Consider the following 11,726-nt stretch of genomic DNA (forward strand, 5'->3'; position numbering starts at 1 on the left):
CGGCGGCCTGGCCATTGGCCCGAGGCACGTGTCCCGGAGACCGGCCCGCGACGTCACTCGAGGGGGCTCGGTTAAAAATAAGAACAAAAATCCGGAGCGCGAGTGCGTCCGCGGCGCCGAGCGGCGGTGTCGGACCCGCGCGCAGACGGCTCGCAGCGCGGGGGTCCGGCCCGGCGCGCGCCCCCCATGCGCCAGGGGCCGCGGGGCGCGGCGGGGCTCGGCGGGGGCGCCCCGGCCCCCATGTGCGTGCGGGCGGCGGCGGGCGCCCCGCACCCTCGAGGCCCGGCCGGGGCGCGCAGGCGAGGGCGGCGGGGGGGCGCGAGCGGCCCGGAGGGGGCGGCCTGCATGCGCCGGCGCCGGCCCCGCGCGGCCCCCGCCGGACCCCCGTGAGCGTCCGGCGCCGGCCGGACTCCCCGGCGCGCGCCGCGGGGCGCCCCCCGCTCTCGGCCGCGCGGCGGGGGCTCGGGGCGCGCCCGCCCGCCCTGGCCGCGGCCGCCGCGCCGCGCTCGGAGGACTCGGGAGGACTCGGCTGGCCGCGGGGGTGCGGGGTCCCCGGGGCGCGCGCGCGGGATGGAGGAGGATGAGCCGCAGCCCAGCGAGGCGGCGGCGCCCGAGCCCGGCGGAGACGCGGACACCGGCCGCCGGCGCGCTCGGATGCTGCCCGCGGCGCCGCCCGCGCCGGGCAACCACCAGCTCCCGCACCGCGTCACCAACTTCTTCATCGACAACATCCTGCGGCCCGAGTTCGGCCGGCGCAAGGACGCGGGGCCGGGGGGCGCGGGCCCGGGGGGCGCTCGCGGCGGCCGGGCCGGCGAGGCGGGCGGCGGCGGCGGCGGCGGCGGCGGCGGCGCCGAGCAGCTCCGGGGCTCGGCCCGGGAGCCGCGGCTGAACGCGCCCTGCGCGCCCGTGGCCGGCGGCCCGCTCCCGGCCGGCGAGGGCGACGCTCCGGCCGACGGCGACGGCGGCGCCAAGAAAGCCGGCGACCCCGGGGGCGCGCTGGACGGGGCGCTCGGGGCCCGCGGCGCGGGCGCCGGGGACGTGTCGGTGAGCTCCGACTCCGACAGCTCCCAGCCCGGCGCCAACCTGGGCGCGCAGCCCATGCTCTGGCCCGCCTGGGTCTACTGCACGCGCTACTCCGACCGGCCTTCGTCGGGTGAGTCTGGGGCCCGCGGGAACTTCTCCGGAGACGGGGACCCTGGGACACCCCCTCCCCGACGCACACAAAGGCGCCGAGCGAGGCCGCCGTGTGCGGGCGCCGGGGCTGCTGGCCGGCCGGACTGGGCGCGCGCCCGGGGCAGAAGGGCCGCCGCGGGCACCGCAGCGCCGACTTGCCGCACTCGAGGGGTCCGGCCGGGCGGCCGCTGGCCGGCCGCTCTGCTCGCGCCGCCCGAGTGTCCCCGGTGGAAGCTGCGTCCCACCCCAGCGAGGCCTCCGGTCCCGGAGCGGCGCCCAGCCTGCCCCAGACTCGCTCCCAGGTACCCCGGGAGGAAAGTGCGGGGTCCCCTGGGCGTCCCGCGGCCGGAAGGATGGAGGGGACCCTGCCTCGCCGGCCGCCCGCGCGCAGCGCCCACCCGGGAGGAGGGAGCCCCCGGGGTTGGGGGTCCCGGCCGTGGAGAGGCGCGCAGCCCCGGGCTTCCCCCAAGCGGGCCAGCCCCCGGGGAAGCGGCTGCGGCGGAGAACCGCCATTAGCGCGGGGTCCCGGCACCCTCCAGCCCCGGTGGGCCTGCGGGTCCGCACGCAGCGCCCCGCAGCGCCCCGCAGCCGCCCGGCCCCCTCGGCCGCGTGCATCCCTCTGAGGAAACCAAATTTCTGCAGCTAGATCTGAAATTTGCTCCATTGTTCTGCCTCCTCCTTTGTTAATATTTAATTAACATAGAGGCCCACAATGGGCTTTGTGTGTCCAGGCGGGAGGATCCCAGCCCGCTGCCCGCTGCCCCGCGCGGTCCCTGCCCTTCCCGCGCCGCTCTGCCGCGGGACCGCTCGGTGCTTTTTGCCTTTTGAAAGAAAAGGAACTAACAATTCTGATGGAAGCAAGATCTCTTTTCTTTGAAAACGGGTCTTTTGAAGAGAGAGAGAAAGAGAGAGAGAGAGACAGAGAGACAGAGAGACAGAGAGAGACAGAGAGAGAGGAGAGTTTGGGGGCTGCGGCTGCGCTGCCCGGAGCGAGGGAGCGGGCGGGAGCGGGCTGCGGGAGGCTGCGGGAGGCTGCGGCATTCCCGAGCCTCCAGGCGGCCTTTTTGCCTCCCTTGCGGGCCCCCTAAGACCAGGCTTGTCAGCCCTAGGTCTGCACCGCTAAGTCAGGGCCAGGTGCCTGCCCGGTGCAGGGGGTGCTGCGTGCCTGCCGCCTGGTTCCAGGGCCCCTGTCCCAGGGGAGCAGTCTTCAGGGTCCCGACCCCACCTTTTTGCTTTGGGGTTGGAGTGCCTGCGGGGGAGGGCAGGTGAGACCTGGGGTTTGTCCCCCATCCCACCCACACTCGGCCTGGCCTTGGCCCCACTGCCTCTCCTAGACACCCAGAAAACAGACCCCCTGGAGCCGGCTGCCTCAGCTAGGGCCCTGGGGGACGCAAGTGTGAGCCCTGGAGGCGGGGAGGGACTTGGGAGGTCGTGAACCCTCTGCCCAAGGTCACGGGGCCCTGTGAGACCTCCCTGAGGGCCCCACGCTGGGGGCAGCTGGAGTTGGGGCCTGACTGGGGTGTTTGGCAGCCGGGGAGGATGGGGAGGGCTTCTTCCACCCAGGAAGGTCGGCAGCCAAGCTGGAAGGAACAATGAACTTGAGTGGCAGGCGTGGGGGGGCACTCCTGAGGTTCTATCTGAGAGCACCCCCCATCAGCCAGGTCCCGAAAGCGGAGCCAGCTGGGGGTTTGCTCCGCCAGAATTGTTCTTCCAACCCGGAGACCCTGGGGGGGGGTGCCCCTTTCCAGGGGTGCAGCTTGGACCCCCAAGCACGGCCCGGCCGCCCCCCTCCCCCCAGGGCTGTGGGGACGGGAGCCCGGGGGACCTTCAGCTCAGCCTCTGCCGTGTCCCCCAGGCCCCAGGTCCCGCAAACCAAAGAAGAAGAACCCCAACAAGGAGGACAAGCGTCCGCGCACGGCCTTCACGGCGGAGCAGCTGCAGCGGCTCAAGGCGGAGTTCCAGACCAACAGGTACCTGACAGAGCAGCGGCGCCAGAGCCTGGCCCAGGAGCTCAGCCTCAACGAGTCCCAGATCAAAATCTGGTTCCAGAACAAGCGCGCCAAGATCAAGAAGGCCACGGGCAGCAAGAACACGCTGGCGGTGCACCTGATGGCGCAGGGCCTGTACAACCACTCCACCACGGCCCGCGAGGGCAAGTCCGACAGCGAGTAGGCGCAGGAGCCCGGCCCAGCCACGGCTCGGTTCCGAGGTCTTTGAGTTTGTTTACGGGATTATGCTGTTGACGGTTTTCCTTCCTTCCTTCCTTCCTTCCTTCCTTCCTTCCTTCCTTCCTTCCTTCCTTCCTTCCTTCCTTCCTTCCTCCCTCCTTTTTCTTTCTTTCTTTCTTTCTTTCTTTCTTTCTTTCTTTCTTTCTTTCTTTCTTTCTTTCTTTCTTTCTTTCTTTCTTTTGTTTTTGGAGGGGCTGCTTAAAGTTTGATCTTTTTAACCCCCCAATCTCCATTATGGGACATCGAATATTTTTTTTTAATTTCAAAAGAAGAAAAAGTTAAAACAACTTGCTGAAGTCCAAAGATTTTTATTGCTGCATTTCACGCGACTGTGAACGGAAGAAATAGCTCCTACTTGCTCTCCGAATCCTGCCACTTTGTCTGTGCGTGTGCTAAGGGCTGCATCGTCGTCGGGCCATGCCCCCAGGCCCAGCAGCGGCGGGACCAGCGGACCTTGGGGTGCCCCCGGAGTGGCCCCGCTGCCAGCCACCCCTCCCCCTGCCTGGGCCTGCCCTGCCCTGTGTGCTCCTGTCCTCTGTTCGTCCTGTCCACGCTGCTGTCCGGCACCACCAGCGCCAGCTCTCTCCTCCCCAGACCCGCTTTGGGTGAAGGGGCGGCCAAGGGGCCGAGGCCCTGCTGGGACAACCCTTCAGCACCCGCTCGAAGGGGTGCAGGGGCACCCCAGGGACCTGCCCTGATCTTCCCTTCCTCCTGCTGCCGTGGCCTTTCAGAGCGGCCGTAAGCGTACGTGTCCGCTGCCCAGAACACAGGCAACCTGGACTTTGAAAGGAACTCAGAAGCCTCTGGAACCTAGAGGGAGGAAGAAAAACGTGTAAATAACCATTTCTAATCACTTTTTTTGTCTTTTCTTGTTTTTTTAAAATATACATTTTATTTTTTGAAGGTGTGGTACAGTGTAAATTAAATATATCCAATATAACCCCTCTGAGTACATATATATATAAGCAGACCCATCTCTGAAGTCCACGCATCGTCTGTTTGTGTGAAAGAACGGGTCCCTCTGGCCGCCGGGCAGCCCTGGGCACCCCGTGCGGCAGCAGCCCCGGCCGGCTGCGGATTGAGGGGACCCTCTCTTTGCCTTAAGCCGATTTATTTCCCTGCCATGCGTTTTACTTTGTACATACTAGTATAAACCTCTTCCAAAAGGAAACTATGAAAACGAAAGCTGTAATTTAAGTTTCTGTGAATGACCATCTGCTGCTGAGGAAATGCGATGAGATATGTATGCCTTTTTAGCAGGAAGCAAAAGGGGTTTTTTTTTGGTTTGTTTTGTTTTTTAAAAATTTTTTGTTTATAAAACATGTGCATTTTGCAGTTCCAGTATCAAATATTTATAATCTTATAAGAAATGAATGTTTCTATTTACAACTGTGTTTATCAAAATTGTGAGCACTTCCCCTGCAGTTTTGTGTGTTTGAATTCTTCAAGATTACCTTAAATAAAAAAAAAAAAAGCCACTTGATTGTAAACTAGCGACGGTGGGAGGTGGAGTGCGGACCTGCGTCTCTGCATCTCCCTCCCGGCCTCGCTCCACCAGGCCCCATCTGCAGGAGCCCCCTTGGGCATGGACAGACAGACGACCGGACAGATGCAGAGGAGCGTGGACGGTCCTGAGTGCCAGCGCAGGGCAGGGAACCACGTGCCCAATGCACCCCCAAGTGCCAGTCTTTCACTGAAAGATTCTTAAAATTCTAACGGTCCAACAGGTGCCCTCCCCAAAGGTCTCACTTCAGGAAGTCTCCCGGGTGGGGGTGCAGAGGAGGTCAGGGGCAAGGACCTGGAAGGACAGGCAGAGGGGAGAGGCAGAGCCAATGTTGCCACTGGCTGGGGAAGCCTAGATCCTCCGGAAATGCCGGGGTCTTGGGGTGTCCGGCGTCAGCCCCAAGCTGGGCAGGCACCAGCCTGTGGGCAAACTTTGGAGAGTTTCAGTAGCTGACCCTGGAGGACCTCAGCGGGCACTGGTGGGTGGCTCCCACCTTCCACCAGGTCCTCTGGCTGGCGCACGGACCAGAGGCCACAGCACAGCTGCCGAGCAGCTGGCCGCTCTGCTACAAACTCGCAACAAAGTTACCCCGCTGTAAACCCTCGCGTGGGGCCAGCCTGCAGGTGTGGCAAGGGCTGAGCTCCTGGGCACGTGAGCGGGCAGCAGCTGCAGCAGCCCTGGCACGAGTGGGGACAGCCAGCTTCCTAACGAAGTGCTCGCCAGCAGTTTTACAAGGTTCCCTGTGAGCTGCAGGGTCAGCCAGCAGAAAGGGGCAGCTGTCCCCAGCGCCGTCCTGGGCCCAGAGAGGGTCCTGTATCCCTGCCCCCGCGGGCGCCGTGGCCAGCCCAGTGCGGGCAGCGGACACCCGCTCTGGCCGGGCCCCTCTCGTCCTTCCCGTGGCCGAAGAGGCGCAGCGACGGGCTTCTAGGCAGCGAGGGGCAGCGCGGCGCGGACGCTGGCCAGGCCCGCGCGGTCCCGCGCACCCGGGCCGGAGAGGAGAGTCGCGACTCGGGGACGAGGCGCCGCGCGTGGTGCGGGCGCCCAGGCCGGCCTGCGCGTCCCTCCGAGCTGGGCGGCGGCGACCGTCCCGCCTCCGCCGAAAACGGCAGCCGAGCGCCCGACGCTGGCTGCTGCAGAGCGCGCGCGGCCCCGGGACCCGCGCCCCGCGCCCACGTGGGACCCCCGCAGCCCCCGCGGCCGGGAAGCGCGTCGGCGCGCGGCTGTCACGCCGCTCGTCACCGCGGCCCCGATGATGAGGCTTAATCAGGCGGAGTCGCCCGCGCGCGCCCGGGTGGGGGCTCCCCGGCCCCCAGTTAGAGGGGGAGCCGTTAGCCCGGGCCGGCGCCTCCTCGCCCCTCCCGGGGAGGCTGGACCCGCCTCGCCCGCCCGCAGCGCCGCAGGCACGGGCTGTGCGGGGAGCACCCGGCGCGGGGAGCACCCGGCGCGGGGAGCACGGCCCGGGCGCGGCGGCCGAGTCTCCGTTCGTGCGCCCGCTCCGCCCATCTGTCGAGACGGGCAAGTTGGCGGCGGGGCCAGCGGGCATTGGCCTCTGCTGGCGTTTGAGCGGGGCCGTGGGTTCTCTCCTCCCGCCAAGTCCTTTGTCTGGAGAGGACTGTCCGGCCCGGCCCCCACCTCTACCCCCCGCGCCCACTTCCCTTCCTCTCTCCCCTCCCCTTTCTCCGCTCTCTGGATGGGTGAACTGCAGCTGCCGCGGCCTCTGTGTCGCGCTGTCCCCCGGCCGCGGGCCCACCGCTTCCCCCCAACCTGGCCCGGATGCCCTGCCCGTCCCCTCGCCTCGCCTCTGCAGGCCCCAGCTCTGTCTAGGTCCGGCCTTCTGCCCGTCCGTCCTGCGGGAAGGCCCCCACCAGGTCTCCGGCCTCAGACTACACCTCCCTGGGGCAAGGACCTCGCGGAAACTTGGGAAATCTTGAGTTTCTAACGTTGGTCCGCGCCAACGGAGTAGAAAGCGCCCTCCCGCCCCTCTTCTCCCAGACTCCGGAAGTTTCCCCGCACACACTCCTGTGCCGGGGAGTGTTTCCTGGGCAGTGCCCCCCCCCGCCCCCCAGCAGACACCTCACAAGGCCACAACCTCCAGCAACACGCCCCCACCAGCACCGGTGCTGGGGTCCCTTTGCTCCTAGAGCCCACGGTGCCCTCAGCAGGGCGCAGGGTGTGGGCAGGGAAGGGGCAGGAGGGACCCGGGAGGGACGGGCAGTGTCCTGTACTAGGCCCCGGAATGGCGGCTTTGGTTTTGATTCTTGTCTTTGGGGCCACACCCGACGGTGCTCGGGGCTTACTCCTGGGGACGGAATGCTCTGTCAGAGCTTGAACCCCGGTTCACTGTGTGCTAGAAACTGCCTCTGGGACAGCCCTTGGCCAGCAGGACACTGGCCTGGCTCCCTCTGCCCAGCAAGGTCCCTGCACTAGCCGGTCGCTCTGCCCTGGCCGCTGTCTCTGCCACCCTGGGCTCCCGGAGCTGGGGGGGGAGACAGTGCTGGGTCTAGGGGGGGCACGTGCCCCAGGCCCCACCCCCCAGTGCCCTCCCCCGGGAACAAGGGGCATTCTGAGCGTGGGGGCGGCCTGCCCCTTTGTCTGGGGACGCTGCAGCCGGTCCCCTCCTCTGGCTGAGAGCATCTCGGGTTTGATTCCATGCTAACTGGAATGAAAACTAATCCTGAGTTAATTACGTGGAGATAATTTTATAATTGTATCATTCAATTTAAGGAGCGCTGTGTGCGAACCTCCACTCTCCCTGGACGGCTGAAGCCTCACCCTAGGACAGTGCTCAGGGCGGGCCCTTTATTGTCGGGGTCCGGAGCGAGCCTGGGCTCAGCTATTGTCCTTACCTGGCCTCCCCCACCCCTCCAGGGGGGCTGCCCTGGACAATCGGGAACAAAGGCCTTTCCCAGCCGCCAGCTCTCCGAGGAAAGGAAGCCATCTGCATTTCTATTCTGCCGCTGCACGAGGAAGTGACACCCTGGTTGGCACTGGAGCCCCCGGGGAGAACGCCCTGGGGACCTGCTGCAGGGCTGGCCTGGGGTCTAGCCCTGTGCAGCCCCAGCTCAGCACCCCCTGCACGGCCCCTCACCCTTCCCGAAGGCCCCGGGAACTTCGGGAGGTGTTTGTGGTGGCCAGTGGGCCCCATTCTGGGAGGTTCTGGGGATTTGCAGGGTCTGGGATCCTGGGATCTGGGGTCCGAGTGGGGAGGCCAACTGCCTGGTTCTTCCAGGGGGCTCGAGATCAGCAGGACACGTTCCCTTGGGGCACTGACCGAGCCCCCCTTTACCTCGTGAACGGGGCTCTTGGGGAGACCCAGTCCGAGGGTGAGGGGCCCCCATGAGCAGAGCCCGAAGCCCAAAGGCCGCAGCGCAGCTCAGGCGGGCTGACCCCAGCGCGGTGCTGTTTCCACACAGGTGAGGACCCCCCCCCCCATGGGGGCTGCATCCACACCTTTCTCTTCTGTAAATGCTTCCTAGTCCGACTGGAATACGGAATGAGAGCCAGGGCTTTGTGGCGGAAATATAATTAAACTGGGGGAAGATGTAAAAGATGAAGGAAAAGGATGACATCAGGCCGATTTCACACTTGGCAGTCGCGGGGCTGGGCCCGGCCGGGCCTTGCCACGCACGGCAGATCAAAGTGCCCGGCACCGCTCAAAAGGCAAAAGGGGACTTAAGTATGCTAATCCCCAGGACAAATATATTTTAATCTTGTTAGAATACAAGTTAATGCTGCAGCTCAGTGGCGGAGCGGACAGTAGAGGCGCGTTTTTATTTTAGCTATGAATGAGGAAGACCGCCTGGCGCATTCACAGGTAGGACAGTCAGTGTGAAGAGTGGACCCTGCATGGGCGGGGGCTCGGCTGGGCAGCGCATGCCAGGCCGGGCAGTGCCCGCACGCCCCTCGGCATTGCCCTGCCTGCGGAGCCCTTGCCAGGACGGGAAGCTCATCTGGCGGTGAGGAGCAGAGAAACTCGGAAATTAATTAAAGATTCTCCAAAGCAGCCGTTCCCTTTAGGGCTGAGGTCTGACAACCACACCGATTCCTTCCCTCTGCCCTCTCACTTTGATTTCTACAATGTCAATTTTCATTACTATTAATTATTTGCTGAGCACCAAGTGTGCGTTCAGTGTTGGCCGGATGAGTGAGTGCACAAAACTCCCTCCCTCGCGGAAATGAGTGTGTGAGCAAGTCTGTATGCAGTGGAGGGGGTTACATGTGTCTGTATACAGTGGTGGGTATTATGTGTCTGCACACAGTGGAAATTGTTATATGTGTCTGTATGCAGTGGTGGCTATTATGTGTCTGTACACAGTGAGTTTATTAGGTGTGTGTGTATGCAGTGGAGGTGTTCTGTGTGTGTATGCAGTGGAGGTATTCTGTGTGTGTATACAGTGGAGGTGTTCTGTGTGTGTATATATAGTGGAGGGTGTTCTGTGTGTATACAGTAGCGGCATTCTGTGTGTGTGCAATGGAGGTTTTCTGTGTGTATACAGTGGATGTGTTCTGTGTGTGTGCACTGGAGGTGTTCTGTGTGTGTATACATTGGAGGGTGTTTCGTGTGTAGACAGTGGAGATGTTCTGTGTGTGTATATAGTGGAGGTGTTCTGTGTGTGTATACATTGGAGGTATCATGTGTGTGTATACAGTAGAGGTGTTCTGTGTTTGTACAGTGGGTGTGTTCTGTGTGTGTGTACAGTGGATATGTTCTGTGTGTGTATGTAGTAGATGTGTTCTGTGTGTGTATGTAGCGGAGGTGTTCTGTGTATATACAGTGGAGGTGTTCTGTGTGTATGCAGTGGAAGTGTTCTATATGTGTGCAGTGGAGATGTTCTGTGTGTATAAGGTGGAGGTGTTCTGTGTGTGTATGCAGTGAAGGTGTTCGGTGTGTGTACAGTGGAGGTGTTCTGTGTGTATGCAGTGAAGGTGTTCTGTGTGTATACAGTGGAGGTGTTCTGTGTGTGTATGCAGTGGAGATGTTCTGTGTGGATACAGTAGATGTGTTCTGTGTGTGTATACAGTGGAGGTGTTCTGTGTGTGTATGCAGTGGAGATGTTCTGTGTGGATACAGTAGATGTGTTCTGTGTGTGTGCAGTGGAGGTGTTCTGTGTGTGTATACAGTGGAGATGTTCTATGTGGATACAGTAGAGGTGTTCTGTGTGTGTATACAGTGGAGGTGTTCTGTGTGTGTATGCAGTGGAGGTGTTCTGTGTGTGTACAATAGAGGGTGTTCTGTGTCTATGAAGTGGAGGTGTTCTGTGTGTATAGAGTGGAGTCTGTTCTGTATGTATACAGTAAAGGCGTTCTGTGTGCATAAAGTGGAGGGTGTTCTATGTGTGTACAGTGGAGGGTGTTCTGTGTCTATTAAGTGAAGGTGTTCTGTGTGTATATAGTGGAGGGTGTTGTGTGTGTGTATAATAGAGGTGTTCTGCGTGTGTATACAGTGGAAGTGTTCTGTGTGTATGCAGTAGAGGTGTTCTGTGTGTATACAGTGGAGGTGTTCTGTGTGTATACAGTAGAGTTCTGTGTGTGTATATACAGTGGAGGTGTTGTCTGTGTATGCAGTGGAGGTATTCTGTTTGTGTGCAGTGGAGATGTTCTGTGTGTATACAATGGAGGCGTTCTGTGTGTGTACAGGGAAGGTGTTCTAGGTATGTATACAGTGGAGGTGTTCTGTGTGTGTACAGAGGAGATGTTCAATGTGTGTATGCAGAGGAGATGTTCTGTGTGTGTATACAGTGGAGGTGTTCTGTGTGTGTACAGGGAAGGTTTTCTGTGTATACACAGTGGAAGTGTTCTGTGTGTGTACAGTGGAGATGTTCTGTGGGTGTATACAGTGGAGGTTTTCTGTGTGTGTATACAGTGGAGGTGTTCTGTGTGTGTGCAGTGGAGATGTTCTGTGTGTGTATGCAGTGGAGGTGTTCTGTGTGTGTGCAGTGGAGGTGTTCTATTGTGTATACAGTGGAAGTGTTCTGTGTGTGTATACAGTAGAGGTGTTCTGTGTGTGTACAGAGGAGATGTTCTGTGTGTGTATGCAGAGGAGATGTTCTGTGTGTGTATACAGTGGAGGTGTTCTGTTTGTGTACAGGGTAGGTTTTCTGTGTATACACAGTGGAAGTGTTCTGTGTGTGTGCAGTGGAGGTGTTCTGTTTGTGTATACAGTGGAAGTGTTCTGTGTGTGTATACAGTGGAGGTATTCTGTGTGTGTGTACAGGGAAGGTTTTCTGTGTATACACAGTGGAAGTGTTCTGTGTGTGTGCAGTGAAGATGTTCTGTGGGTGTATACAGTGGAGATTTTCTGTGTGTGTATACAGTGGAGGTGTTCTGTGTGTGTGCAGTGGAGATGTTCTGTGTGTGTGTGCAGTAGAGGTGTTCTGTGTGTATATACAGTGGAGGTGTTCTGTGTGTGTATATAGTGGAGGTGTTCTGTGTGTGTATGCAGTGGAGGTGTTCTGTGTATATATAGAGTGGAGGTGTTCTATGTGTATACAGTGGAGGTGTTCTGTGTGTGTATGCAGTGGAAGTGTTCTGTGTGTATACAGTAGAGATGTTCTGTGTGTGTATACAGTAGAGGTACAGTAGAGGTGTTCTGTGTGTGTATACAGTGGAGGTGTTCTGTGTGTGTATACAGTAGAGGTGTTCTGTGTGTGTATGCAGTAGAGGTGTTCTGTGTGTATACAGTGGAGGTGTTCTGTGTGTGTACAGAGGAGATGTTCTGTGTGTGTATACAGTGGAGGTGTTCTGTGTGTGTGCAGTGGAGATGTTCTGTGGGTGTATACAGTGGAGCTTTTCTGTGTGTGTGTGCAGTGGAGGTGTTCTGT

At 60.7% G+C, this 11,726-nt stretch overlaps 1 protein-coding gene across 1 annotated transcript; it reads left to right on the forward strand.

The window, feature by feature from the left end:
* Positions 1–495: 495 nt before the first annotated feature.
* EN2 (engrailed homeobox 2) lies at positions 496–4,861 on the forward strand. Its single transcript, XM_004620165.2, has 2 exons — positions 496–1,153; positions 3,029–4,861. The coding sequence occupies exons 1-2, from the start codon at positions 571–573 to the stop codon at positions 3,343–3,345; spliced, it is 900 nt and encodes a 299-aa protein (XP_004620222.2). The 5' UTR covers positions 496–570; the 3' UTR covers positions 3,346–4,861.
* Positions 4,862–11,726: the final 6,865 nt, after the last annotated feature.

The sequence above is a fragment of the Sorex araneus genome, chromosome 1, assembly GCF_027595985.1.
Source record: "Sorex araneus isolate mSorAra2 chromosome 1, mSorAra2.pri, whole genome shotgun sequence".
Taxonomy (NCBI): Eukaryota; Metazoa; Chordata; class Mammalia; order Eulipotyphla; family Soricidae; genus Sorex; species Sorex araneus.

Excerpts from the sequence above, each read along its gene's own strand:
- EN2 (XM_004620165.2), top strand. The coding sequence starts at position 571 with ATGGAGGAGGATGAGCCGCAGCCCAGCGAGGCGGCGGCGCCCGAGCCC. Across the intron at positions 1,154-3,028 it reads CTCCGACCGGCCTTCGTCGG|GCCCCAGGTCCCGCAAACCA; the intron begins GTGAGTCTGGGG and ends CGTGTCCCCCAG.